The sequence below is a fragment of the Seriola lalandi genome, unplaced genomic scaffold, assembly GCF_002814215.2.
Source record: "Seriola lalandi dorsalis isolate HSWRI2012SDOR001 ecotype SW California unplaced genomic scaffold, Sedor1 jcf7180002054692, whole genome shotgun sequence".
In the NCBI taxonomy this organism is placed as follows: Eukaryota; Metazoa; Chordata; class Actinopteri; order Carangiformes; family Carangidae; genus Seriola; species Seriola lalandi.
This window is the reverse complement of record NW_019525245.1, coordinates 666,960-692,689: the sequence shown is the minus strand read 5'-3', so window position 1 is coordinate 692,689 and position 25,730 is coordinate 666,960. Positions and strand designations below refer to the sequence as shown.

Here is a 25,730-nt window from a genome sequence, read left to right as displayed (position 1 = left end):
GATGATGGTGATGAAGCTGATGTTGCTCCGAGACCATTTTTCTTCATTGCTATGTTTGCTCATTGTTGGTGAAGAGGCGAACAATTAGTGGAACTCAGTGTGGTCTAGTTTCAACGTAGCCATCTTCAGCTCAGACAGCAGAGTCAAATAGCAGTGCATGTTCACAAGAAAGAGAGCTACCCTCTCTTCTGCACTGACCAGAAGCACAGCGGCCGTTATATTACAATGACAAGCCAGCAGTTTGCTGTGCTGTGGGGTACGGTGGGGAACCTGATGACCATTCTGGCCTTCGCCGATTCGCTTCAATGTGTTAATCATCAACCTGGCTGCCCAAAATAAGGATGAGATCACGCACAAAAAGCCCTACCAATCCACCCAGAGCTCTGCAACAGCCTTAAATTCATCATCAGCCAACAAGCCTCCCCCTGACATCGTCCCTGCACCACCTTCATCCACACCTGCACCCAACCTTGCAGCATCTTCATCCCACTCAGCAACTTCAGGAGATCCCAAGGAAATACATCATGTGACAGGCATGTGTTTAACATTTTTTCAACTGACAAAAAAGACATATGATGCTGTATCTGACTCAATACACAACTTCTCTTGTGATTTAAATCTTTATCTACCCAGTGGTTCACTTCACATATACAGTAAAGCATCAATGTTGTCAATTATAGTAGCTGCATTTCAGCAACACTATACAGTAGCTCTGTTCTTGTGGCCTAAAGGGAATACATCACGGACAATTTCAGTTCTTGTTCTGCATTTTGACACTTACGGGCATCTACGTAATTTTGAGAGAAACAGGAAGTCTGTGTGCAGCAGCAGGGGTCAAAATTGGACTGTGTCTTTAATGTTTTAATTCTGATTATTTCCATCACATTGCCATTGCATTTGCATTGAGGAGTTATTGGCACTGGAGCAAAATGCAGCTATCAAGTGTTAACCCTCACTGACTAGTAAGTGTGGAAAAAATTATGAAAGAACATATTGTCACTATATTGATTTGTCAAAAGGGAAGTGGTTTAAATGTTTATGTATTACCACAGAAACAGGTCATTTGCATTACATGAACATTTTTACTACATTTTTAATACAGGAAATAAGCAAGATCCTTCTTCCCGAGTTTTGACATGAAATTGGAAAAACCCTGCATCGTAGCATCTGATTGTGTAGAGGGAACTTAAGCAACACAGAGGATGCACATAACAAGTAACACCAGGAAGAAGATAGACATTCAGACCACTGCCGAGAATGATACAGCTTCACCTCAACAACTAGAAAGACAGAAATCTTTAGCTTAAAGGTGAGAAAATCATGAGCAATTTGTTTTAAAACAGGGGCTTTTATTTGCCTTTATATAACACAAACAAATGATAAATAAAAAAATATATAATTATTTTAAATTCCTTGGAGGGTTTTTTTTAATCATATGTTTATGTTTTCTTAACTCTAGCTATACACTGCATATATTAAAGCTAGATTAGCTAGAGAAGAGACAATAACTGAGTCATAAACTATACACATTTTTTTGTTTTCATTTTGTCCATTTATTTATTCAATCAAATGATTCATGTTTAATGACAATGTGTTTCGTGGTACTAAAATAGCAACAGAGAGTTTTCAGTCAGCAGGATGTTGAAAAGGAAGTGGTCATCTATAACTTCTCCTTCACAACAAAGGGTTTGATAAGTTGGGTTTCGGTTTTAATTTAGTTTTTCCATTACCTGATTTTAATTCTGATTCCTGTCAGTTGACAGAATGCTGATGAACCACACCAACCAAACGGAGGACGACCTCTTCTCCTGCTACAGTCCTTCTGTCGTAAGTTACCGGTACTTTGCTGTTCTGTGGGGATGTGCTGTGACCATCACAGGTACGGTGGGGAACCTGATGACCATTCTGGCCTTCGCCTTAGACGCACGTCTGAGGACTCGCTTCAACGTGTTAATCATCAACCTGGCTGTGGCTGATCTCCTGTACTGCACCATACTGCAGCCCATCTCAGTTGACTCCTATCTACACCTCAGATGGCGCAGTGGTCAGCTCTGGTGCAGCATCTTTGGCCTGCTCCTCTTCCTCTCCAACTCTGTCTCCATTATAACCCTCTGCCTGGTGGCACTGAGCAGATATCTCCTGGTGGCAAAACGGGCTGTGTTTGATCGTGTCTTCTCTGACCGTGGTCTAATTTTACTCCTGATCTCAGCGTGGGTGCTAGGCCTGGCCAGCTTTGGCCCACTCTGGCCTGTTTACGTGTTTGTGCCACAGGTGTGCACATGCAGCTTCCATCGTACCAGAGGTCGCCCCTACAGCACCATCCTGCTCTTTTTTTACTTTTTTGTTGGTCTGGGCTGTGTTGGCGCATTCTACATGCTCATTTACAGACGAGTCCAGATCGCCTCACAGGCCCTGCTTCGCTACAGGCTCAGTCGCCGGTCATCCAGGAAGAAACCAGCTTCTTCAGTACAAGGGACAGATGACAGTGGTGTAGAGAGCGGCATGGCCAACACATGTAGCTGTGAGATGAGCAGCCAGGCAGATCTAACCCAAAATAAGGAGGAGTCCTCCCAAATCATGCAGAGCTCTGCCAAAGCCTTAAATTCATCAGCAGCCAACAAGCCTCAGCCTGATATCGTCCCCGCAACCACGACTGCAGCATCGTCATCCCACTCAGCAACTTCAGGAGATGATGGTGAATTTAAGCGTGTGACTCGCATGTGCTTCACCGTTTTTCTGTGTTTCGTGTTCTGCTTTGTCCCCTTCCTGTTGCTCAACATAGCCGACAAACATAACCGGGCCCCACAGGTACTGCACATGTTCTGTGCCAACCTCACCTGGCTCAACAGCTGTATCAACCCTGTGCTCTATGCTGTCATGAACCGACAGTTTCGACAGGCCTACCATGTGCTGCTCACCAGGGCTGCTGCACCCTTCACCAGCCTCTGGCAGGCTCTGAGATCCTGATTTCCCAAAACTTTGTCTGGATATACCCAGTATGATATTATTCTAATGAAATACAACACAACTTAAATTTAGCCACTATGAACTTTTAAGTTGTTTTTCTGTGTGATTTATTGGCCCATAATTGCAAATGTCCGTGACTGACTGACTGAATGATCATAGTTCCACCACTGGTCAGCCAAATGCCAATGAGTTGGAGTTTCTCCATGAATTGGCACGGAGAGGTGGAGCAGGAGCCTGTTATCCAGATGGAGGCTATGAACTTTGTGAGAGACAAACTAAGAAAAATATTCAGTGTTGCTTCCGACTTTCTCTCTGAGTGATCATTTTACAAGTAAATAAAGCTGAAATCACACCAGAGTCTTTGTCATAATAGAAAAATAAACTCAACAAATGTGAAAATAAATCAAATAGCTCATTAAAGAGAGAAAGAAAGAAAGGAGTTAAACGGGGTCTGAGCTCTCATATAGTGTTACATTTTTTTAAGCTACATTACCAACTTTTCAGACATGTTTTACTTTGTACTTGTTTGCTCTTACAGTAAGTATTATGTATGTTCAACATTATATTATGTGTTTATGTTATGTATGTCATAAATTAAACTTTATAATATATATTCCAGTGTCATTCAGAATTTTGAGCAACAACTAGCCTTTATGTCGTAACCACTTTTAGTATTTTAAGTGTATGTCACAAACATGAAAAACCACAAGTGTTACAAAATCAGAACAGTATAGTCCTGTCTAACACAATATGCTATTTCAGCAACTCAGGAACTTATGAGATTTACCAGTGTCTCAAATTTGTATTGCGTCATATGTTGATAGTTCATGACAAATGAGAAAAGTTGGCCTTTATTTTGGCATGTTTAGTTTAGCCCCTGCATCGTGGCTAGTTTAAGACATCTCAGAGTTCCCAGGAAGCTGAGGGGGTTTAAGATGTCAAATATAAGCCACAATGTCCCTGGTTTACATCCAGCCGGTTGTAGCAAAGTAAAGTAAGTCATTAGTTTTACAAGTTATTCGGTCATGGACTTCAGTGATGGGTGAGTGCAAATATAAAATTTGACTTTTAAACGTCACTTTCAAGTCAAGGATCATCAGAGTTATTGGTGTTATCCCACCTACTGCACCAAATTCCATGGAAATTAATCCAAACTGTATTGGGATATTCAAATCCACCCACCACCTCAAGCCCAGTGAAAGCGGCCACTAAACATTCAACAAGAAGCACAACTAAATAGTTACCTTGAGTGCGAGAGTCAACAAAAAACAATCCAGCCATGACCATTAGCCCACCTTAGCACTGCCGTGATAAGCTCCACAGCAGTGATGGCAGTAAGCTGGAGCCCTTTAGCAGCTCGTAGGTCATCTTGGTACAGCCAGACCGGTGTTGGCTCCATGGTCGAGCTGGGAAAGAAATTCAGCCTTGGACTTCACTGGGACCGGGCTGCTCGAGTGACACTGACGGAGCCTGGTGAAACTGGTAAGATCTTTAACCACCTTATTGGTGTTTTAGTGGGTCACCAGCCGACCGAGATTTTAGCCGCTAGTCCCCGTGGCAAGTCCGCCTGTGCTCTGGTATTTATCTTTCTTTGTCTGAGACCTTTCTAGACAAACACTTGTTTTCTTCAGTGGCTGGGATTCTGTGTCTTTCACCCAAAAGAAAATGTTTGTAGCCTGTAATACTTAGTTACGCCCACTTTACTCCAGTGTGGTTCTGTGTGATTTTGTTAAAGTAAAGTTACACCCACTTGGAGTTACACCCCTCTCTTGCAGTCTGCAGAGAGACTCGTTTTTTCTCTTTATGTACAGTAATGGAAATTATTCATGAAATCGTATAGAAACAGGGTTAAAACAGTCATTTTTGTCCTCATGTCCAGCTGTCTTCACATGATCTGCTATCTTGCAGACATCTCATTTTGACATCTTGTGTGGTTCTGTTGGATTTGGACTACCGGTATTTTGAAGTTGTGCCCCTTACATAACTTATGTCCCCTTAGTTTCCCCCCTCTCCTTTCACTTGAACACTGCTAACTACAGGCACAGTGCCATCTTGTGTCTGGGTGGTCACTGTATCTTTATAAATGTGAGGAGGGCCAATGGTTTCAGAGGGATTCACATGCACTGACATGCACTGACATGCATGCACTGCCAGACTGCCTACCAAAACAAAGAACAGAGAAGCTCAGAGTACAACTTCATGCTCTGCTCAGGATGCCATTACTCAATTATATCTTTACAAAAAATATAGTGGACACGTTGGTAAACAAACAACAACAAAAAAAACTGCCTTCTTAACCTTACACAGCCCATTCTCAGAGCACAGCAACATTTGGAGTCATGTTTTTGGTCACCTGGTGAAAATAAGTAAAGTATTCACTGACCTTGAGGAAAAAAAACTTTCTTCCCCCCACCCTTTGTGGATGCTGGACAATAATGTACAGTTTATTGTCTGTTGTGGTTGATGAGTAAAAACTTTTTTTTTACCATAAGGTAAGTATGTAAAGTCAAAACTAACGTATTGGACAATCTAAAACCTCCACAGGGCCACAGAATACCGTTAACATAGACTCATGAAAGCAACTTCCCATATTTGTTCAATATTGAGTTATTAATTTAACAGAACATGCAGTTGGCCATTTCCCTTTTATTGGTAATAATATTTTTCAACAGATATAAAAGCACATACCTACAAAGAACAAAATTGCATGTTTTAGTACATTATAATCACATGCTGTGGGTGACAAAAGGGACTCAAAACAACAAAACAATAAATTATGTGCAGTTTGTGCAATGTTCTCTACAACACCTCTGCAAACACAGCAGTTAATGATGCATGAAATTTGAGCCTGGGACACTAATGGAGTTGCTATGACTCCAGCTCATTCAGTTATCTCTCTTTTATGTCTTCAAATTGTCTCACAAATCCAAATCAGAACTTACAAATAATTAACATGATAAAAAATAAATAGAAAAGTTATATTCTAATGCTTTAAAGGTGCACACAAACACTCAGGATCAGGATCAGAGGGGCTGTCAAGTATTTCAAATGAAAGAAAGTACTCAAAGCTAATTATTTTGTTATTAAGTGCTATGTATCTTCAGTTTTGTGACATGGATATTGATTTAAGTAGCTGAGAGTAAAGCTGACAATGAGTGATATAGTTGCTTGGTTAAATACACATTGCAGATGCTTACTGTAAAATGCTTCCACAGGATTGTGAAGTCAGGCAGCTAAATAGCCCTGTATCATCATCAAAGATGTTGGTACCAGCAAAGTGGTTGAGATTGTTGACATACATCAATAACTCATCCTGTGGTGTTTCGGCCAAGTCAGACAGCATGACATCAGGATGGCAGGTTTCCAGAGGTGAATCCAGAGAATGACAATTCTCATCTTGTTCTGTGAGCAGAGAAAAGGACAAGAGATAAATATATAATAAGAAATACTGAGTCTGCTGTCATGGCTGTGTTGTTTATCTCTGGTACTGGTTCCACTGGGGAAACAAAACAGTCTTGGGCTCAGCAGCCAAAAAACAAACAAACAGGAAAGTACAGACTCTCTGTGACAGTGTAGAGAGCAGTATGATTTGAGCTTATGCAATAAAGTCATGAATTGCATGCAGTGTTAGTACACCTGGTTTATGTTAAATGTTTGTATTTTCTTTTCAGTGTTTAACTCATATAATAACTAATTGAAAAGTAGTTACTGTAATACAAGCTGAAGCACAGCGTTCACACCTTTTTTTTTTATTATTCCAAATGAACAGTTCAACATTTGGGGAAATACATATCCACTCTGGCAGAAAATTAAATGATAAGATCGATAACACTCTCATATCTGGCCATAAATGTAAGGCTACAGTGAGAGGCTGGTTAGCTTGAATTAGCATAAAGACTAGAAACAAGAAAACAATTAGCCTGGCTCCATCAAATTGTAACAAAATCCATCAACCAGTACCTCTAATGCTCGCTAATTAACATGTTAATGACAATTTCTTGGTTCTATGCAGTTGGAGACCAGAACACTTCAGGTAGTAACTGGTCCTGGCCAAGAAATAATTCAGCACATAATCCCCTGAAGAACAGGGAATAGTCATTTTATTCTTCAGTTTTCCTATGAATTAAAAAAAAAAAAGATTTCCCAAAATGTTTCCTCTGTGTCCTTCCAAGCCATGAAAAATATATTTCCAGTGGATTGAAGTGTAATTACTATAACATGAAATGCTATTATTACCACCATAATAACATGAACAATAATAATAATAATAATAATAAATTGTCTTTGATTTCTATGATTGATCATTACTAGTGGTTTTGCTTTACTTATGGCCAAAATCTGTGTTTCATTTTACACTGTCTTGTATTTAATTTCAGTGGATGCACCAAGCAAAGTGATCAAATGTTTTAAGCGTCAGAAGGTTAAATCACAAAGCTATAAAAATAATGAAAGGTTTTAGAAGAGTTTTGCTCAACCCATTCACCTCTACACTAGAGCAGACAACAGTACATGTGCATGCAGCAGAAGCAACCAACAGCCCCATGAGATATAAGGTAGAAGTTCAACAATTTGGTAGCTGTCGCATGACTTCCACTATCCAGACAGCATCTTCCCCACAGAGCTCTGTGATGAAGGGAGAGCGATTTGTTTGAAAGGGGTTTTTAGCTGGATGGGACAGCAAGGAGAGCCATGACTCACCAGCTGCCTCTCCACACAGGTCATTCAATGACTCCAGGCCTTCACCCTGTACCATGTCTGAGGACATGGGTGACTTAGCCTCCAGTGTGTTCCTACATGACCAATCACAAACAGTCATTACAACCAGTAGCTCATGACATAATAAAGCCATGGGTACACTACGTCTTAGATGAAGTGAGTGCATTTTCAGTTTTTTTGTTTCTGTGTAAATACCACATTTTGTTTTGATTCAAACATCATGCTGTAAATCAGCCTGGAGAAACTGAATAATATACTTACTCTTTTGAGACAAACACCAGCTTGGTTTTGATGTACTTGATGTACGGACTGTCAACTGAAAGAGAATGAGTTTAGATGTGATTTAATCTGTAATATTCATCCCCAGCACTATGAATGTAGAGCATTTTTATCCATGACTACTGCAAGGCAAAACACCATTCAATTTAGATTATCCAACACAACAAATGATATGTAAATTGTGCTTTTTGACAGATTCATTTTTACAAAATTACATAAGTGACAAGCAAAAAGTATCTACAAAAACATTTGGTGCTCTTACCTCCACTCCTGTCAGAGTAGTATTTTCCAAAAGCCTCGTCTTTAGGGGTGTTGGGATATAGATAGAGTAGAGGATTTTCTGGGATGTTTTCAGCTTCTAAGATCTGAAAATTCCTGATGATTTCATGGAAGGGGATCTGGGTAAGGTCAACTTTGGTGAAGGGCTGGACTGTCTTTACGTCAGGCTCACCTAAAAGAGGCAGAAGATGATCGTGTACAGAAAGAAATGTGAGTTTGACTAATCTTCAAAGGAGGCTTGTTTGTATTTCTGACTACTTATAATAATTATGAATTGAAAACAGCTCACCAGTTGCAGTGGTGTCCACCCAGGAGAAAGTGATTCCTCCGATGACACTTTCACTGAAGCGCAACAAGAACGTGCCTCTCTGCTTTTTCTTCAAGAGAGACTTCTCTTTGCCTTTGCTCACAAAACCCATGATGAGGCTAAAGTACAGAAAAATTATCTTATTCAAACAAAAAGCTTCTTCCATGTCCCTGGAATTGAATGCATGCGTTATGTATTAAATCCAGAGTTAACAGTTTTCAGCAAACATACCCATCCCTCCACAGGTCCTCAAGGTATGTTTTCACCATCACCAAGATGCCATCAAACCACGCCCAGAAGGTGTCAGGAGTGTTCTCCTGTTTCCAAAGAGGTAGAGAAGGTAATCAATACACACCTACAGAGTGTGTTCATAAACAATAAACAAACAAGACTAATAATCTACAGCCATGCTAGTAGTTCTGTGAAGCTCTGTGTCTAATGCTCATTGCACAGAAAACCAAACTGGATAATGGATAAAAGCTGAGGTACACAGTTTGTTTTTTTTATCCTGATCAGTAAAAATGGTCATGGTTGATGTGGAAGTGTCTGTCAGCTAACATGGTCACAATGACTATGTTAACATACTGATGTTTGGTAGGTAACTACCAAATTGAGTAGTTGAATATTCGTGCCAACACAAAGAACATGATGGGAATATCACTAAAATTGCAGATTCTCATGATAAACCAAGATTTTCAACAAATGGATTTGACTTGATGTTCCCAGTAGAGGAAAATATTAACCAAATTACCAAACAGCAATTCATTTTGAGCGGTGGCAGGAATGTAAACATAATGGCAACCCATCCAAAATGAGCCTGTCAACTGCAGTGAACATTTTTTATTGTGATTGTATTTGTAACTTGTCTTCTTATTGTAATGGGAAAATTTAATCCGTCAGATGTGTCCTCTCATGTAACCTCATTTTAACCTCTTTATAGTTGATTAACTGTTCCAGTTAGAGCTGAACTGCCCTTGACTGTAGTAAAGGAGTAGTTCTTTATCTACATTCTTGCCCCACATATCTTGTTTTCAATCCTGACAATTTACTGCTTCCTGCCTAAAATCACCAACCGTCAGCTGGGGGTTTTTTTTCTCACATCTTTGTTTGCTATAGTATAAGAGACTGAATTATTCTCATTTTGAAGCTCTCACTTTGTGGGGAGTTTTGATCTCTGTAAGTGCTGCAAGTAATATGTAGTATAAAAACCACAGAGCCACGCCTGAATCTTTATGTTTTTGAAGATTTCCAGAGAGACTAACATCAGCCTTATGGTGAAGTTAGCGTGAAATATCAGGGGACTTTTTGAGTCGAGCGGTAAGGGTTAACGTTAATCTCTTGAGCCATGCTGAGTAAAAGGATTCAGTATTCTTACCTTGCAAAATTTTGACCAAGCCACTTTGCAGGTGTCATAGTTCAGGTGCTTTCCTGGTGGGATAAAAAAAATAAATAATCAAATGATAAATTTCACTCATAGAGAAAATCTACAATAAAACATGCTTACAACCCATGAAGGATGCTGACTTATGTTCTGCAATCCGTAGCATAATTTGACAAATCATCGTGAATTGTGCACAGGTCTGTGGGCATGCACACACACACACACACACACACACACACACACACACACACACACACACACACACACACACACACACTTTTAGGGTGTTAGCTTGACACTAATGTGTCTTCCCTCACATCAAAGGTTGTCTCTGAATGATACAAGATGAACTGAATACAGAAATGTAACATTTTTGAGCATCCTTTGTTTGATTGGAAGGGAAGATTGTAAGAGAGAACAAATTTACCACTTTTCCCAATGGTTAGGGCAAAATATTATCATATGAGAAACTGGATAGGTAAGACAGTAACCACTCATCAAGTAATGCAGGAACTTTTTTGTTACGTGTCGGTAACCAAAAAATGTATCTTGTCGGTGACGGTTCTAATTTCTAGATATTAGAAGTGCTACTGAGGCTTGAGATATAATTTTTTCTTTAAATGTAAAGTCAATAAGTCTTAAAATGCAAGATTAAGTTTAGCAACTTGTGTCAAATCCAGACCAAGGTGTTTCCTGATATCATGTTTGACTCACAGAATGACTCCAATCCAATTTATAGACAAAACAACCAGAAAAATAAGCAAGACAAGCAAATAAAGCAGGATTTACCAAAGAGTCTGTGTGCAATCATTTCAAGCTGATCATCATTCAGACCACGTTTAGTGGCAGAGAGAAACTGCCAGCTCAACATCTCTCCAAACTGAGGCCAAGTGGCTGCAGGAGAGTTGGCAAAGAACATGACGTCCTGGAGAAACAGATGCACATTCAGAAACATATAGAAAATTCATTTCTGATGCTTTCTCACAGTATTAAAGTAAATTTTGAATGTAAAATATAAAATACTGCTCAGTGTGTGTGTGTGTGTGTGTGTGTGTTAGTGAGGATGATTTCTCACCTTGGTGTCCTGACTGAGCATGTTGAACCAGAGGACAGACGCCCAGGCGCTCTGCTGCTGGCTGGAGTTGGAGATGATGACAACTGGGAGGGAGGATGCCTATGTTGGGTGCCAGGGAAAAACAGTAAACACAGGGATATGATGTTTCTACTTCTACTTATGTAGGTTAATGATTTTTCATAAAACAAGCCACATAATAATAAGGAGAAGAAGAAACTCCACCTGCAACTGAACTGACAAGCCTTTCAGCTCAAATACAGTGTCGAAGAAGATGACATGTAGCTCCTCTGTAACAGTGAGAGGAATCTACACACACACACACACACACACACACACACACACACACACACACACACACACACACACACACACACAGCTCATTATTCGGTTGTTTGCAACTTAAAACTGTAAGCAAAGATGGTGTCTTCAGGGTTGCTAAAGACAACTCACATCACTGGCTCCTTTGCTGCCACCTCCAGACTTCTGCTCTTTCAGAGTCTACAGAAAAAATACAGAATTTGTCAAACATAACCTGAGATTAAAGGATGACTATTGTTATATGAAGGTCTTTTAATCAATTCATATATACAGTAATTGTTATTATAATGTTTTTTTGTTCACTCACCAGATGTCTGAAGTCAGCCACCATGCCTCCGCTTTGGCTCTCTGCCATGTTCAATGCCTTAGTTTTGGTCCCCAGGACATTAAAACGCCGATATCTGCGCCATTACCAGGTTTAGTAAGAAGAATTTCACATGAAATATGAAAGTTCAGTGCAAGTCTTCTGGAAATACCGCTTGACATGAAAAGATGAAAAAAAAACTCACCCTTTGATCTGAGGAGCCTCCCTAAATTCAAGTAGGAGAAAAGCAAAGCAGTGACCACAGGGCGGCAATAAAACAACACAGTATTGTTTGTGTGTGGTGAAAGTAAGTAAAACTAAAGGAGGAATCTCACCTCTCCATAGATACACTCACTTTCATGGAGTGGTTCAGCTCAGGAAACTTAACAAGGAGTCTGTAAATATTTAGTCAGGGTTAAGCTTTTAGAATTTATTGAGGTAATAACCTGTAAAATGCAGATGGCAGCAGGGACACCCTTACAGAGGATAACAGAAGGCTTTTGCAAGAAAGCATTAAATAATATTAATTAATATTTTTTTCCTTATTCAGCATAATAATGAATATTAGTTAAGAACTGCTCTAATGTTTATGTAGTGAACTACAATACACTACATCCCCAGTAAATAGAGTTTAGGTGGGTTTAACTCCACTACAACACTGCACGCACAACTACCATGGAATTTAATGTGTGTATTTAATTATGAAAACTGATACAGATTACTACATCACAAGTAATGCACTGGTAAAATCCTTCCCAAAAGTCTATACAGTACATAGATTATGTTACAAACATATGCTCAAAATAAACATAAAGATTGCCTGGAGTGGCACACTGACCGGGTCTTGACAGAGAACTGGACATTTGTGCGGAGAACCAAAGGTCCTTTCCCCTGAGGCATAGATGGCTGAGTCTCAACCACAAAGGAACTACAAAAAATTAAAAAAAACAACAACATCAGTAACATTCATAAGGATATCATAAAAGAGCATGAGAACATCACAAACTTTGCCTTTAAAGGCCGACCTCTTGAGTAAGTCTCTCAGAAGATTATCCGCTCTCTTCTGCAGTGCAGGTTTCTGGGACTTCACAGGGTCATTGTCGTAGGAGACTTTTCCTATAAGCTCCTCCAGCTTACTAAGGAATTCCCGTACCTGGAACAGACACACTGCCACACAGGTGAACCTGCAAAACAAGAGTAAATGAGCAAAAAGGATGATGTTAACATGGGTCACGGAAAAAGTTATTGTTAAAACAAACGAGGATCATGATGGTGACTATAGTGCTGTAGGAACTGGAAGTCACAATGTTACAATGCATATTGGCTTTAAGTCACTTTCACATTTTTTGCCAAATTGAAACAATGAATGCAGGTTTTTTTCCAGTTTATTAATATAACTATTGCGGTAAATGCCAAAGATTAAAACTAATGTGAGGCAGGCAGGGATGAACACACCACTTCTCCAACTGATCCAGGCAAACATCATCTGGAGCACCTATGCAGGCTTTCTGCTGCCTCCTCTGCCACTCCACAAGCTCTTTCTTCACCAATATGTCAATCAGGTCTTCAGTCCTGTCCAGGAGCTTATTTAGGTCCAACAGTGTGCTCTAACATGGCAATTATATGATAGAAAAAGCAATTTAGGAAATGAAATGGACTGAAGAGATGAATTGTTATTTGAGATGTTATTAAAGAATAATAACAAATCCATACCTTTCTACAATCATTCAGTCTGTTGACAAGTAACTGAAGATTTTTGACTTGATTCTTCTTCAGGGCCTCATCTACCACAGCTGTATATCAGTTTCCACAAGCAGGATCACAGTTTCCATATAAGACAGATCAAAACAAAAGAGATCTTGAAGCTGTGATTCAGGCCACGTTATTACTAATCCTCAGAGAACATTATCAGAGCATGCAAATATAACCACAACTTTTTAATCTGCTTGCCTTCCATCTTGTGGGTTTGGTATTTAAAATCAAACTCATCTTGCTGCTCTTCCAGACATATCATTGTATGTTCCATGCACTATATCACAAAAGAACAGAGAAAAAAACATAATGGGTTAACTATTATGTTGTTCCATCAAAGCTCAACATAATAACATAAAACAACTTAATCTTCACCTGCACTTCATTCCTGAGGCCCGCCATTTTACGTTCCAGGTCCTGCTGGCTGCTTGTCTCCATGGCTTCCTGCTCTACTTGCAAAAACTGGACCTGAGTCAATGCAAAAGTGTAGGAGGAGCAGGTAAAGACATTAAGCATGTTTCAGACATGATACTAAGCAGAATTGCTGTAGAACAAAGAATGAGTTTGAGTATATCACTGCCTGGAGGAAAATCTTCGCTTTTTAGCCCTCTTGGTCACCACTCTTACCAAGGCCCTTCTCCCTCAGTTACTCAGTCTGGCTGAGCAACCAGCTCTAGGAAGTTGGTTGTTGCACACTTATTTAATTTCAGAATGAAGGAGGTCATTGTGCTCTTGAGAAGCTTCGATGCAGCAGAAGTTTTTTTGTAGCCCTCCTCAGATCTGTGCCTCGACACAATCCTGTCTCTGAGCTCTGCAGGTGTGTGCCTTTCCAAATTATGTCCAATCAATTGAGTTTACCACACCGAAATGGGCACCTGAGCTAAATTTTGAATGTCATATGAATTTAGTTTTTGTTTTTTAGAATAAAGCTGCAACATAAAAAAATGTGAAAAGGTGAAGGGGTTTAATACTTTTACTTTCTTAATACTTTTGAAGTTGCTGATGACGGATATATATATATATATATATATATGTTTGTTTTTTAAACTTATAACTTATGAGTCAAAGTAAATGACAGTACTACAGAAACACAGCACATCCACTATTGGTGGCTGACCACTGAGTCATATAGCCAAAAACAACCTTCCGTGTGTTATGTGATTATTAATTGATCAAATATTTGCATGTTAAACAACCAGGTATCAAGGTGTTCCCAGTTGTACCAAGTGTTGTGCTATTGCTATAGCAATAATTGTGTTATGAGTAGCAAGGTGTGTGCCAACAGTTATATATGACAATAATAAAGCCCAAACCTGTTCTGCCAGATCAGCGCTCTGCAGGATTTCCTTCTCTTTTTCCAAAAACCAGAGGATTGTACTTGCCAAGGCACACGGCTCTTCCAGGTACCTCTGTCAGGGAAGGGAAACACATGGATATCATGACCATTCTCGCAGGGATTTAAAGGAAACTCAAAATATTTTCCTTGGCTCATCGACATTCAAATAGTTATTGAACCAATATAGAGGATAACCAGACCCATTTAAAACATCACATGACATCATAAATCTAACTCAGACGAACCTGAAAGTTCTGCTTATAACGTCTAATGTTATGCTGCAGTAAGAATGACTCTTCCTGGACAAAGCGGCTGTGTTGGATATCCAGATTCTCCAGCAGGACCTGTAACAGCACTACAGCGAAGTCATGGTCCCTTGCTGCTCGCTGCCTAAAGCATAAAAAATTTGATACAAGCAAAATATTTTACACACAGGGTCATTTACTTTAATCCTTGAATGACTCTTGACTGGTAACAAAAGATGTGGGTTGAATGCTATAAGGGGCAAGAGATAGAGCTGCCTTACCACTCCTGCTTCTCTATCCAGACAGATAGGTAATGGCGAACATCCATAGGTAAAGCATCTCTGTCATAGAGCTCATGTAACTGCTGTCTGTACACAGCAGGCAACTGCCTCAGTCTGTCCCACTGGGCCATCCTAAAGTTGATCAGGAACACACAAACATGCACAAAAGCAGTGAACCACATTGCCTATACAGTAAGAGTGTCCTTCAATAATATTACTGCACTAATAGATATTACAATTAAATGTCGATGTGAACGATTCACACACGTAATCAGCAGTTGAGGGTGAAAAGTGCAAACAAAAAAGGCTAATGACCAGTGATCTGTGCCCGCAAACTATTCCTTACTGTATGATATGTAATGGCTGCCAGTTCTGCAATTGTTTTTCAAACAGCACTAAATGTTGAGACCAAGCTTACTTTATTTGTATGTTAGCTAGCTGTCAGTCATTTACTGACACTTACTCACGTTCACAATTAAATTTACTCACCTTGCTTTATGCTGTCAGTCCACTTAGAAATGTCTCAATAGCTAATTACTCAACTAAGACAGACGCATAGCTAACTCTTGCGTCTCGCGTTACTAGCTAGCTGTAGCTGCTGGTCGATGTCAGTAAAACAAAACAACGAACATCGAGCAGGCTGAATGTAATTTCCTTCTGTTATGTTTTTACTTAGTTCTCTGTTTCATTGGATATCTTCTTACCCCCCCCGAATCGTTCTTCACAAACTCACACCGGACGCCATTTTGGCTCTAACACACTGACGTTAAAGCGGTTAAAGAGCCGAAATGTCAGTGTTCCCCTACAGTGTTTCCTCGTGGACTCGGAGCTGATAACTGATTGGTCGACCCGGACACAGAAGGGCACGCGCTGTTGGTACATTCACGCGTCAGTCTGCAGCGAAGGGGCGTGGCGAACACTGAATAGAAACTTACCGAGATCTCTGTCTGAAAATTTCCAAGAAATGACGTTGTAAAAGTCATGAAGCCATCATGTGACGCACCGACTTGAATATTTCCAAACAGAATAAACCACAAAACAGGCTTTGTGTCTGTGCATTTCCTCATGTACTGTGCTTCAGTAGAATTTGAATTGGCGTAATGTACTTGAGTATTTTCATTCTGCCGCTCCTCTACATTCAGTTAATAACTTCTCTTAATCGTTACCTTTCCTATTCAGATTAATACAAAATATAGCGACCATGAAAGAATTGTAGCAGAGGTGAGTTTATGTTCAGAAATTAGTCACAGTCAATCTTAAACTGTAGTGTTGTATTTTTATTTTAATCTCTGTGAATGATTTCCGCCAACTTTTTACCTACTTTGTATAGATGAAATATGCCAACTAAATCAGAATCTTGAAATGTAACTGCAACAAGCCTAACTAAACATTTAGAGCTAAAACCTAAGAGTTAAAAATGGATACTGTCTTGTTGAAGCAAACCTGTGAATTATTAGTGGAAGTGATTGAATGTTTTGAGTAAAGACCATGTGAAAAAATGGTTTAAAGAAATTAATGTTACACTTGGTAATTTGATAGCGGAAAGATCAAACACACAGAATGATAAACATCTCACGATCCATCTTTTCTGTCTAGAAGAAGAAGCATCCAATTTGTATGATCAAAAATCAAGTGCAGTCAGTGTGCATGTGACAGCAAAGCTGAAATGATATTGCTTATCTTGGTACATGTGTGAGTCTTCACCTGACCTTCACTGTATCTTGTGTAAGGGATACTCCTCACACTCCCCCTGTTTTAAAAAGTTTGGCAAACAAGTAGTTTTTATGATGTTATCCTCTTTCAAATGCTTTTTGACCTTCTCTACACAGAGACCCCCTATTGCATCTCCATTGAAGGCACGATAAATTATCTTGGAGTTAGTTAATATTTCCCTGGTTTTATGACTTCAGCAGTGGTAATAAAAAGTATGAGAAAGATGTTCCTAATAAAGTGATCAGTGAGTGTAAGACTATTGAGAGAAATGGTGCATTGTCATAGTTCTTGGTTCATTACACTGAATGACATTTTGCGTGTAAGTGGCTTGGTTGTATTTGCGATGGATCCACCAGGGACTTCTAAAACATAGATATTGACCCAAACTTGACTCATATTAATAAATGGGAAGCATAGAAGATATGTTGATTCCCTTTACACTACTTACTGTGAAGGTATATTTAACTTGTAATATACAAACATTTGTATTTGCCTATTTTACATTTTGGCCAGTAGGTGTCACACTGTTCACAGCAAGCATCAAGAAATGAATCCTTTCTCAAACGGCTTTGCTGCAATGGTTCAATGCTTCATAAAGCTTCATCTCAACCTCACTTGGAATAACTAAGCATCTGTTACACTGAGAAGCAGGGGAGAGAGTAGCCTTTATTGCTACCTGCTAACTTAGCAGACCTGGAGAGCACAGTAACATACAGTTGTTTGCTTTGTTTTTTTTTAATAAAAGATTGGCTGAAAAAATTGTTCCAAAAAAAAGTTGCTTCAGTAAAGTAAGTGTGTTTATTAATGTACAGCACTTGATTAGCTGCTGTACAGACAAATTTAAAGCATTATAAAGATCAACTTTATATTTGTACACGGTATGAGTTGTGAATTGTCTTTTCGAATCATGTTAATTCACATTCCCTACATTTATTTAACTGTGCAAAAATGTTCTCTGTAAGAAAATGGAATCTACAAAATAACATAATAAAAAAACACATGTAATTTGTATGTGATTCAAGGTAAACTCCTTGTCAGGGTGTCGAAATCACCACATTCTCAAAAATAATGCAGAGAGAGTCAAAGCACATTGTCAGCCACAGATTACAGACTAGAGAGTTACTGCTTAAACAAGGTTTCACTGGAGGATTTTTTTACTTCAACTGGTCGTCTTGCAATTATCTGGGTTCAATTTTATTTTTTCAATGACCAAGACGTTTTAGTGTTTCTTGCCTTCAGCTCACCACACCTGCTGATAAACAGTTCCTGCCTTTAATAATGTCAAAAATAAACATTGTTATATCTGTCCTTAGATATAACCTTACTATACTAGATGTGAAAACCTGAGAAAGGGGTTTCAAACTAAGGTTATTTTCACCATAGACAAGAGATAGGTCTTAAACTAGCGTATAGCTTTAGAAAAAAATCCAATCTTTTTTCTCATTACTAGGACTCAGGCTGTGTTTATCTTCTTATTTAAACAAAAGCTTGTCCAGCTTGTTCCTTATATCCTTCTACTACAGTTAGAGAACTAACACTGCATATCGTACCCATGGATGTATGAGTTTGATAAATATGGGAACTGAGAGCATAGTTCACCAGACAGCACTCAGAATGAGAAGAGCAATAATGTTTTGCCCATCAGCTATCATAAATAACTGCACTGTTTAGGATTATCACCTGGGCTTTTGACAGACATCTTATTGCTAATGCACATCAGTAACTGACTATCTTGTTCAGGGTGTTGTAACCTGTGCCAGTATGAACTTGCCCAGAAGCAGGCAACACTTCCCCAGTCTGTGATGGGACGAACACAGGCAGAGAGTCAAACACACTGAGAGGTGGCAGCCAACTCAACTATGTATCCAAATCCTTTTTGCAACAGTAGACAAACATTAACTCTCACCTTGCAGTTGTATGCCTCTGCCACTTCAGGTGACATCCTTGTCCATCCAGAGTCATGATAGTAATAGTAAACTTTTTATCCTTTGTGAGATCACCTGTGAACTTGATCACCAAAATCTAAGCAGTTCATTCTTGAGTCCAGATGAACATTTGTGCCAAATTTGAAGAAACTCCCTCAAGGGCTTATTTAGATATTGCGTTCATGAGGATGGGACGGATAATCTGTTGCCGGCACAGAGACACAATGACTCTGTTCTATTCGAATTAAATTTCAAACTCACTGATTTTACTATTTACACCTGCACTTTTCCTACTGTGACATGTCAGTGTTTTCTGTGACAAAGGTCTCCTCAGGATTTTCTTTCTCTGAGCCACCAGGCTATTCCTTATGGGAAAAAAAGACTGTGACAGTACATCAAATATTTGTCAAAACACAAGTGGTGAGCTGTTGTGCACATAGAGAAGAGGGTGCAGCACCGCTTGGAAAGGAGGTTGATGCTATCAAAAGAAACACAGAACTATCACCATGATTGTGAAGGTCAGTCACTCTGTCCTCTTTAATCTCCTTTGTCACGCCTCATGCGCGTTTAACATTATTTCTCCCCACGAAACCAGGCTTACTTTTGAACGAGCAGTCTGATTATATACTAAACTACCACACTGACAGCAAACTGTATGCACACACATTTACACATACAATTTATTAACACTTAAAGAAAAACATATAAAACAATACAATTTAGTTACCAGTCAACTGTCCCTGCAATTACACCAGAGGTGAGAGTGTGACTCTGACCTGACAAAAGGTTTTGATGGGAGGAAGAAAACAACAAGAGTGAGGAAGGACAGAAACCAGAGGAAAAGACAGTGGACAGAGGGCAAAATCAAGGTTCTTGAGGGTTTAAGGGCGTAGTTTCCTGAGACCAGTTCTTCTTAAATGTTGTTGCTATGATAAATTGTTCAACTACTTTATCTAATTTCCACATAAACATTTACATTTTTCTACAAGGAAAAGGATCACGGCATACTTTCTGAGGTTACCTATTGTTATAGATTACCGAGATTGTTTGCAATTACTCTAATGTGTAATTTTATCTACTTTACACCTAAACTAACTGTATTTTCATTTTTTTTGTAGGTTTGATTGTCACCTTCTAGAAAAAACAAGTAATTTACTGAAATTTACAGACTAAATGAAAAACACTGAAATCATCTTCAAGAATAATCATTGTGTTAACTTGTGTAAAATGAGGTTTGCGTGCACCGTCACACAAACAGAAAAAGCTTTTTTCCCCTTTCAAGATGTGATTCTGATAATCCACTGTGTAAAACAATACTGTTTTCCATATAATCTACATTATATTAAGTCTGGTAAACCAATTTGTTACTCTTCAACCATGTCAGTTAACAAACTCTGATCCTGTGTCTTTGCTTAAAAAAACAAACATATAAACTAATGAAAACTTCATAGGCTGATTCATTGATCCTTCAGTCTACTGAATGGTGAGGATGCCCTCCTCCCAGCTGAACTGGTTCACCAGCACGTCGTCTTCCTGCTTCATGGCGTTGAGCAGATACCTGACTCCAGCTTTCACACCTGTCTTCACCCCTGCACCCAGAGCGTAACCTGCCACCCCGGCAGTTCCCCCCGTGGCGACCATGAGAGCATCAGTGCCCAGGTCAACAGCACTGAGGATGGCCCTCTCCTTGGCTGTTTCGGAGCAGTTGACTGAGGCGTAATACACTGCTGTGCCGAGGTTGTACAGGGTGCTGACTGCAGGGATCCACTCCACTACATTGTACACACGTTCCTCGCTTTTGTTGATGCAGCTCCTCTGGGGGCTGCGCTTCATCCGCGGTCGGCCTGAAGCAGCGGGGACCGAAACATCCTCCTCTGCGCTGCACTGACGGATCCAGCATTCAGACCCCGAGGAGTCAGATGGCAGGATCCGGCTGCCTTTCTTCAGTACAGCCTGGTACATGCCAGGTGTTTGCAGTCCACTGTTGGTCACACCAGCACACACGACTCCCAGTCTCTCGCAGCTGTTTACAGCCTCCTCCAGACTGTCTGTGGCTCCCTCCACAGCTGTTCCTACCAGCATGGTTCCATTCACCCTGGTCCAACCCTCACAATGTCCTTCCCGCTCAGAGGTTTCTTCTCCCACCATCACCAACTGCTGGATGTTAAACATCACAGCCTCTATGTGGCGCCCTGCTTGATCCCTCTGTGAAGATGCTGTTGCTGATGCAGGTGCTGGTGTAGACGCTGATTTGCTCATCCTCCTCTCTATCAGACTTTGCACCTCCATCAGCAGCTCCTCCGTGTCCACCACTCCCAGCAGGTCGTACAGTCTCAGAACCAGCGTCTGTGCCTCCTTCGGGCATCCTGCCACCACCAACACAGGCACTAAGGAGAGACCCAGCAGCTCCTGGGGGAACATGGAAGTCAGTGGGTCGTCGATGGTGCTGGCAGACAGAAGCTCCTCGCAGCTGACGTTCCCTTGAATGTGTTGATGATCTTTAATCAGCCCCTGAAACTTCGCCCTGAGGCCTGATATCATGTGTTTGGCAGACTGGACTCTCTCCTCTTTTTGCACAGCCACCGATACAGAACCAGTCTTTTCAGCGGATGGGAGACCGAGCTGGAGTCGAGATCCCAGGAAAGACTGATGATCCTGTTTGGACATTTCCTCCACCTCTCCATGGAAGTCACTTCCTAGAGGCAGAGTGTTCCTCTGAGCCAGAGGAGGTGGGGCCCTGCACAGAGCCTGTTCATTCAGCAGGAGCTGGATCACAATCAGCCACTTCAACTTGGAGGACATCATTCCACTCTCGTTAGGGCTCTTTTCAAAGCCACTACACTAAAGAATAAAGAAGAGCAAGCCCATAACATCACAAAATGAGTCCTACTGGAATTCACTGAACAAAAAGTGACTTCAAAGACACAAGGTTTTATTTGTACTGTCATTGTAAAGTTATTACAGTCTGTTTATATAACTTGTATGCAGAAATGATTTGGCTGTTTTCCAGCTGTTTGCGGCTGCAGCCTGTCACTCATCACTCTGCAGACAGAGCAGCAGGTGCCCTTACTGCAATTAATTGTTTGGTAGTGGTTTTAATATTACAATTACTTATTCGTATATATTGTATAATTTAAGAATTTTAAAACAATCTGCTTGAAAATCTAAAAAAGTCAGATGTAGAGTCAAATTAGTTCAGTACATGAGTAGATATCTTGAGCAAGAACATTGACAAATTAAGCGTTTGTCCCTCTGTGACTTGTGAGTGAATAACAGCTCCACACCACAAACAAACAGACAAAACAAAAATCTATATTTCAAAATTTTTTTTTTTTAAAAACTTTTTTTTTGCCATGCAGGAAAAAGCAAATGCATCCCAATACAGAGCCTTGTCAGTGAGCTGAAATATTTGTGCATGTCCTCTTTTTCCTGCACTGACGACAATTAGAAACAGAAATGTTCTTCCACCCTCAACTTCATAATTTAATTGCATCTTTTGATCTTGTGACAGCTATTTGTCCTGAACTTACCTTACTAATAATCAGATCTGGAGTCCTGGAGTCCAGAGTGTAGCAGTGCTACCAAGATGGCTTCAATATGTAGGATGCGCTTTGCTTTCCCTTTTTTCCCCCTTTTTCTCAAAACATGCATGGCAATCTTCTCTCTCTTTGCCTCCAATGAGAATCTCCTTCTTTACACATGACATCCCACAGCCCTCCCTCTGTCTCATCTGTCTTTCAGCTCGCTCTTCTCTTTGTCCTCATTGCTCAACGGGGGGATCAAGGCTTGAATATTGATTCACGTGGGGAAAGTCCATGTGTTCTAAAGAAGTTTTGTTTGTCTGCCCTGCTATCCTCTCGTCCCCCCCTGTCCCTCTCCCCCGTGGCCGCTCTCTCACAGGCGGTAGGTTTTGTTTTTGACCCAAATACTTGAAAGAAGTCTCCCCTCATGCCGTGAGCAAATTTTTCTTTTATACGGCTAAGAAGTGAAGTGAAGGAAAACAGGGTTCTCTCTGAGGTAAAGACTTCAGTCATTCACAAAATGACATAAAATTCACACAAAACTCCATATTGTTATTGGTGTATTTTTGTTATTGCAGACCTGTTCACACTCTCTCTCCCCTCACTATTTCATCTTTATATAGCTTTTAGAAGATAGATAGAATTTAACATAGCATAGCTGTGCCCTCAAAATGCATATAAGAAAGGACTTCCTTCACCCATGAGTCCCATTTATTCACGCTAAAGAAATGTCAGTGAAAGTCCATGTCTGAGGCAATCAGACGATAACAGCCTGACTTTGCCTTGGAGCATACATCAGTGTCACTTAGAAATGTGGCTTTATCAGACTCCCTGTGATGATGAATTTAACTCTTTATTTAACTCTTATTACATTTTAGAGCTAGACCCAATTAACTGGAACGCGTACTGTGCTTTACTTACTACGGCCTTAATTTGAAGTGGAAACAACCAATGTCGTCTCCAGCAGTATGCATGCTTCTTTCTATTTCTTGTTGTAGTTGCACTGTGAGCAACATTAAGTACAAAAGACCAATCTCGTTTTATTCAGATTCAAAGCCTCTTTAGCCTCCTCCCACTTCTACTCTACGTCTCTCACTCTCACTTCTATACACTTGCTTGCTTTCTTTTTCCCTTTTACACACACGCACTCTCTCTACTCTGACACAAAAAACCAGCTTTATTCAGTAAGAGTACTCCGGGGTTTTTTCTCCTCTCTTTAAACTGGAAGGACACGCCTCATTCATGAACAAATGGTCCACAGATGAAAAAAAGGCATCACATTCCACATAGAGCCACAATAACCTGTTGCAGTCAAAGTGTTGTATAACCTATGAATGTTTTTTCCCCCTTTATAATCTGTGTGCTATTTAACTGTAGCTTTTGAAGGAGATGCTCAAAGCCTCCACATAGACTTAACACTTTAACAATGTAATTCAGTAAAAGGCAGACAAACAAGGAAGTTGTAAGCCTTTATGTAAGATCTGAGAGTTGGAGCACCACCAGATGTGTGGTGCATGAAAACTGATAATGCTTCTCTGTTTAGTTTTGAATCTGAGGACAGTAAGCAAATAATGTCAGAATATAATGTAGCAGTAGATGTATTGCGGTCCAATACCAGTCAGTGCTTTATAAACCAACAATCATATTTTTTTCCTCTCCGCGGATCCTCCAAGATGACTAAGAAAGCAAAGAATAACAACAATGGGGAGACAAACAGGAAGCATCCCATTGCTTTCACTGTTGTGCTTTGTTTCTTTAGTTTTGACGTAACAGAGATGCCGCTCCTTCACTGTCCCCTGCTGGAGACAGAGGAATCGACTCGATGTGGAAAATAGGTCTGATTAGCAGCCGACCTCAGCTACAAACAACAGCAAGGAGCCAAACGACATAGAACAGACCTGATTGTTACTGTCATGGGGCTTAAGTAAACACCTTCTACAGATTAAAAATGGAGTTGTTAGATGTAACTCTCAACCTGCTCTCTGCTGTTTCATTCAAGGAGCCTGAATACAAAGAAGCAGCCCACTGGGTTTCACCATGTTAACAATCTGAAAAGTCAGACCACTGGCCGGAGTGTGGTTCCTAAAGTATGACGGTTAATTAGAGCGCTGTTTGTATGGTTACAGAGTTAATGCTAAAAGAATAAGCCTCCAGAGTCCAATCATAGACCATCAGCATATGCCAATGCTAGCTGACTGCTCTACACACAGCTGTGGTTTGATAAACCATTAGAGTTTGAGTCTTCAGAGCATTAGGTGCTCATTTGGTGTGAGTCACCAAAGTGATTCATAATAACACTGCTCATCCCAGCGCAATTATCATGTCTGAGCCTATTGTGACATAGTGCAAAATTGTAAACTTAAAATTGTTTAACACCATTACACTATGTAGTATTAGTCAGGGAGAAAAAGTAAAATACTAACACGTATGTTGGTTTTGTCTTTCTTTGTGACATTATTTCAAGTTTGAATATACAGATGGGCATTTGTACTGTTTTTTTCATCTTTCTGTCATGCCCTGTGCCTCCTAGTCCTCTCTCTGTGCAGGTTGCTAATTGCTGATGCTGGTCAGCTGTGCTGGAGTGCCCAGGTGTCACTGATTGCTGTCTGCTGCCTCAGCCTACTTAAGCTCCCTGCGTCAGTCAGCCAGCCCTGGATTGTAGACTCAGCTACAGAGTTAGTTCCTTATCCAGCTCCCGAAAAATGTATTCTAGTTGTCTCCATTCAGTCTGCCGTAGAGCCATTCTAGCCTGTTTTCTCTTCTGCCCAGGATCACCTGCACTCCCACCCGGCCTCCAGCTTCCAGATCCCCTGCCCGGCTCAGATCTCCTGCCTGCCACACTCCTCCAGCCATCATCCGCCTCATCATCCGTCCCTTCATCTGCCCCGCACCTTCTCTTGCAATAAAACTCTTTGTAACCGCCATCTGCCTCGAGTCTCTGCCTATTGAGTCCACCTACCTGGTCTGTAACACTTTCTCTGTAAACAGATGTTTAGTGTGTAAGGTTAATAAACTCCATTTACTAATAAGAATGATAAAGGTGTCCCACACCAGCAGGTGCAACTATATTGTTTATTATCTACATTATTCAATTGTTAAGTTACTTAATTATTTATTTGAATTGTTATTTATTTCCCCTTGAATCCCATTACTTCTGCTGCTGTAATGATAAAGTTTTATGTCTCACAGATTACTGTTGGAAGATTCCTGTGGTAGACAGACTGCTGCAGGTGTGTCATTTAACAAGGACAGCTAAAAGCCCTGCTTGTTGACACAAAAGTTTGGTGTCCCCACAATTGATGAAGGTGATGGACAAGACAAAAAACATACT

At 40.2% G+C, this 25,730-nt stretch overlaps 3 protein-coding genes and 1 long non-coding RNA gene across 5 annotated transcripts; 2 read left to right on the top strand and 2 right to left on the bottom strand.

The window, feature by feature from the left end:
• The first annotated feature begins 1,172 nt into the window (after positions 1–1,172).
• Positions 1,173–3,580, top strand: gpr84 (G protein-coupled receptor 84). The gene is made up of 2 exons (XM_023423729.2): positions 1,173–1,309; positions 1,757–3,580. Exon 2 carries the CDS (start codon positions 1,765–1,767, stop codon positions 2,965–2,967), a length of 1,203 nt encoding a protein of 400 aa, XP_023279497.1. The 5' UTR covers positions 1,173–1,309; positions 1,757–1,764; the 3' UTR covers positions 2,968–3,580.
• Positions 3,581–5,593: 2,013 nt separating this feature from the next.
• On the bottom strand, positions 5,594–15,969 carry stat2 (signal transducer and activator of transcription 2). Its single transcript, XM_023423643.2, has 24 exons — positions 15,730–15,969; positions 15,241–15,372; positions 14,960–15,104; positions 14,692–14,787; positions 13,754–13,846; positions 13,577–13,655; positions 13,340–13,419; positions 13,082–13,233; positions 12,652–12,810; positions 12,465–12,554; positions 11,962–12,021; positions 11,832–11,852; positions 11,630–11,723; positions 11,455–11,502; positions 11,227–11,310; positions 11,005–11,103; positions 10,719–10,854; positions 9,924–9,976; positions 8,780–8,865; positions 8,531–8,667; positions 8,225–8,413; positions 7,945–7,999; positions 7,666–7,757; positions 5,594–6,369 (listed from the first exon to the last, which is right to left on the bottom strand). Exons 2-24 carry the CDS (start codon positions 15,369–15,371, stop codon positions 6,161–6,163), a joined length of 2,388 nt encoding a protein of 795 aa, XP_023279411.1. The 5' UTR covers position 15,372; positions 15,730–15,969; the 3' UTR covers positions 5,594–6,160.
• A 3,416-nt stretch (positions 15,970–19,385) lies between these two features.
• apof (apolipoprotein F) lies at positions 19,386–22,621 on the bottom strand. The gene is made up of 2 exons (XM_023423409.2): positions 22,409–22,621; positions 19,386–21,719 (listed from the first exon to the last, which is right to left on the bottom strand). Exon 2 carries the CDS (start codon positions 21,681–21,683, stop codon positions 20,352–20,354), a length of 1,332 nt encoding a protein of 443 aa, XP_023279177.1. The 5' UTR covers positions 21,684–21,719; positions 22,409–22,621; the 3' UTR covers positions 19,386–20,351.
• A 2-nt stretch (positions 22,622–22,623) lies between these two features.
• Positions 22,624–25,323, top strand: LOC147818113 (uncharacterized). Of its 2 annotated transcripts, XR_015438303.1 has the most exons (3): positions 22,624–22,895; positions 24,159–25,074; positions 25,169–25,323. It is a non-coding gene; the product is annotated as an uncharacterized LOC147818113 (long non-coding RNA). The 2 variants fall into 2 exon arrangements; XR_015438302.1 differs by having other exon boundaries at positions 22,624–25,074.
• Positions 25,324–25,730: the final 407 nt, after the last annotated feature.

What these genes read in the sequence shown, in the direction of transcription:
- gpr84 (XM_023423729.2), top strand. Translation starts at nt 1,765, where the DNA reads ATGCTGATGAACCACACCAACCAAACGGAGGACGACCTCTTCTCCTGC.
- stat2 (XM_023423643.2), bottom strand. Translation starts at nt 15,371, where the DNA reads ATGGCCCAGTGGGACAGACTGAGGCAGTTGCCTGCTGTGTACAGACAG. An exon ending in TGGATAGAGAAGCAGGAGTG is followed by an intron (nt 15,105 to 15,240) that starts GTAAGGCAGCTC and finishes TTTATGCTTTAG; the next exon opens with GCAGCGAGCAGCAAGGGACC. An exon ending in CTACTCTGACAGGAGTGGAG is followed by an intron (nt 8,000 to 8,224) that starts GTAAGAGCACCA and finishes ATTCTCTTTCAG; the next exon opens with TTGACAGTCCGTACATCAAG.
- apof (XM_023423409.2), bottom strand. Translation starts at nt 21,683, where the DNA reads ATGATGTCCTCCAAGTTGAAGTGGCTGATTGTGATCCAGCTCCTGCTG.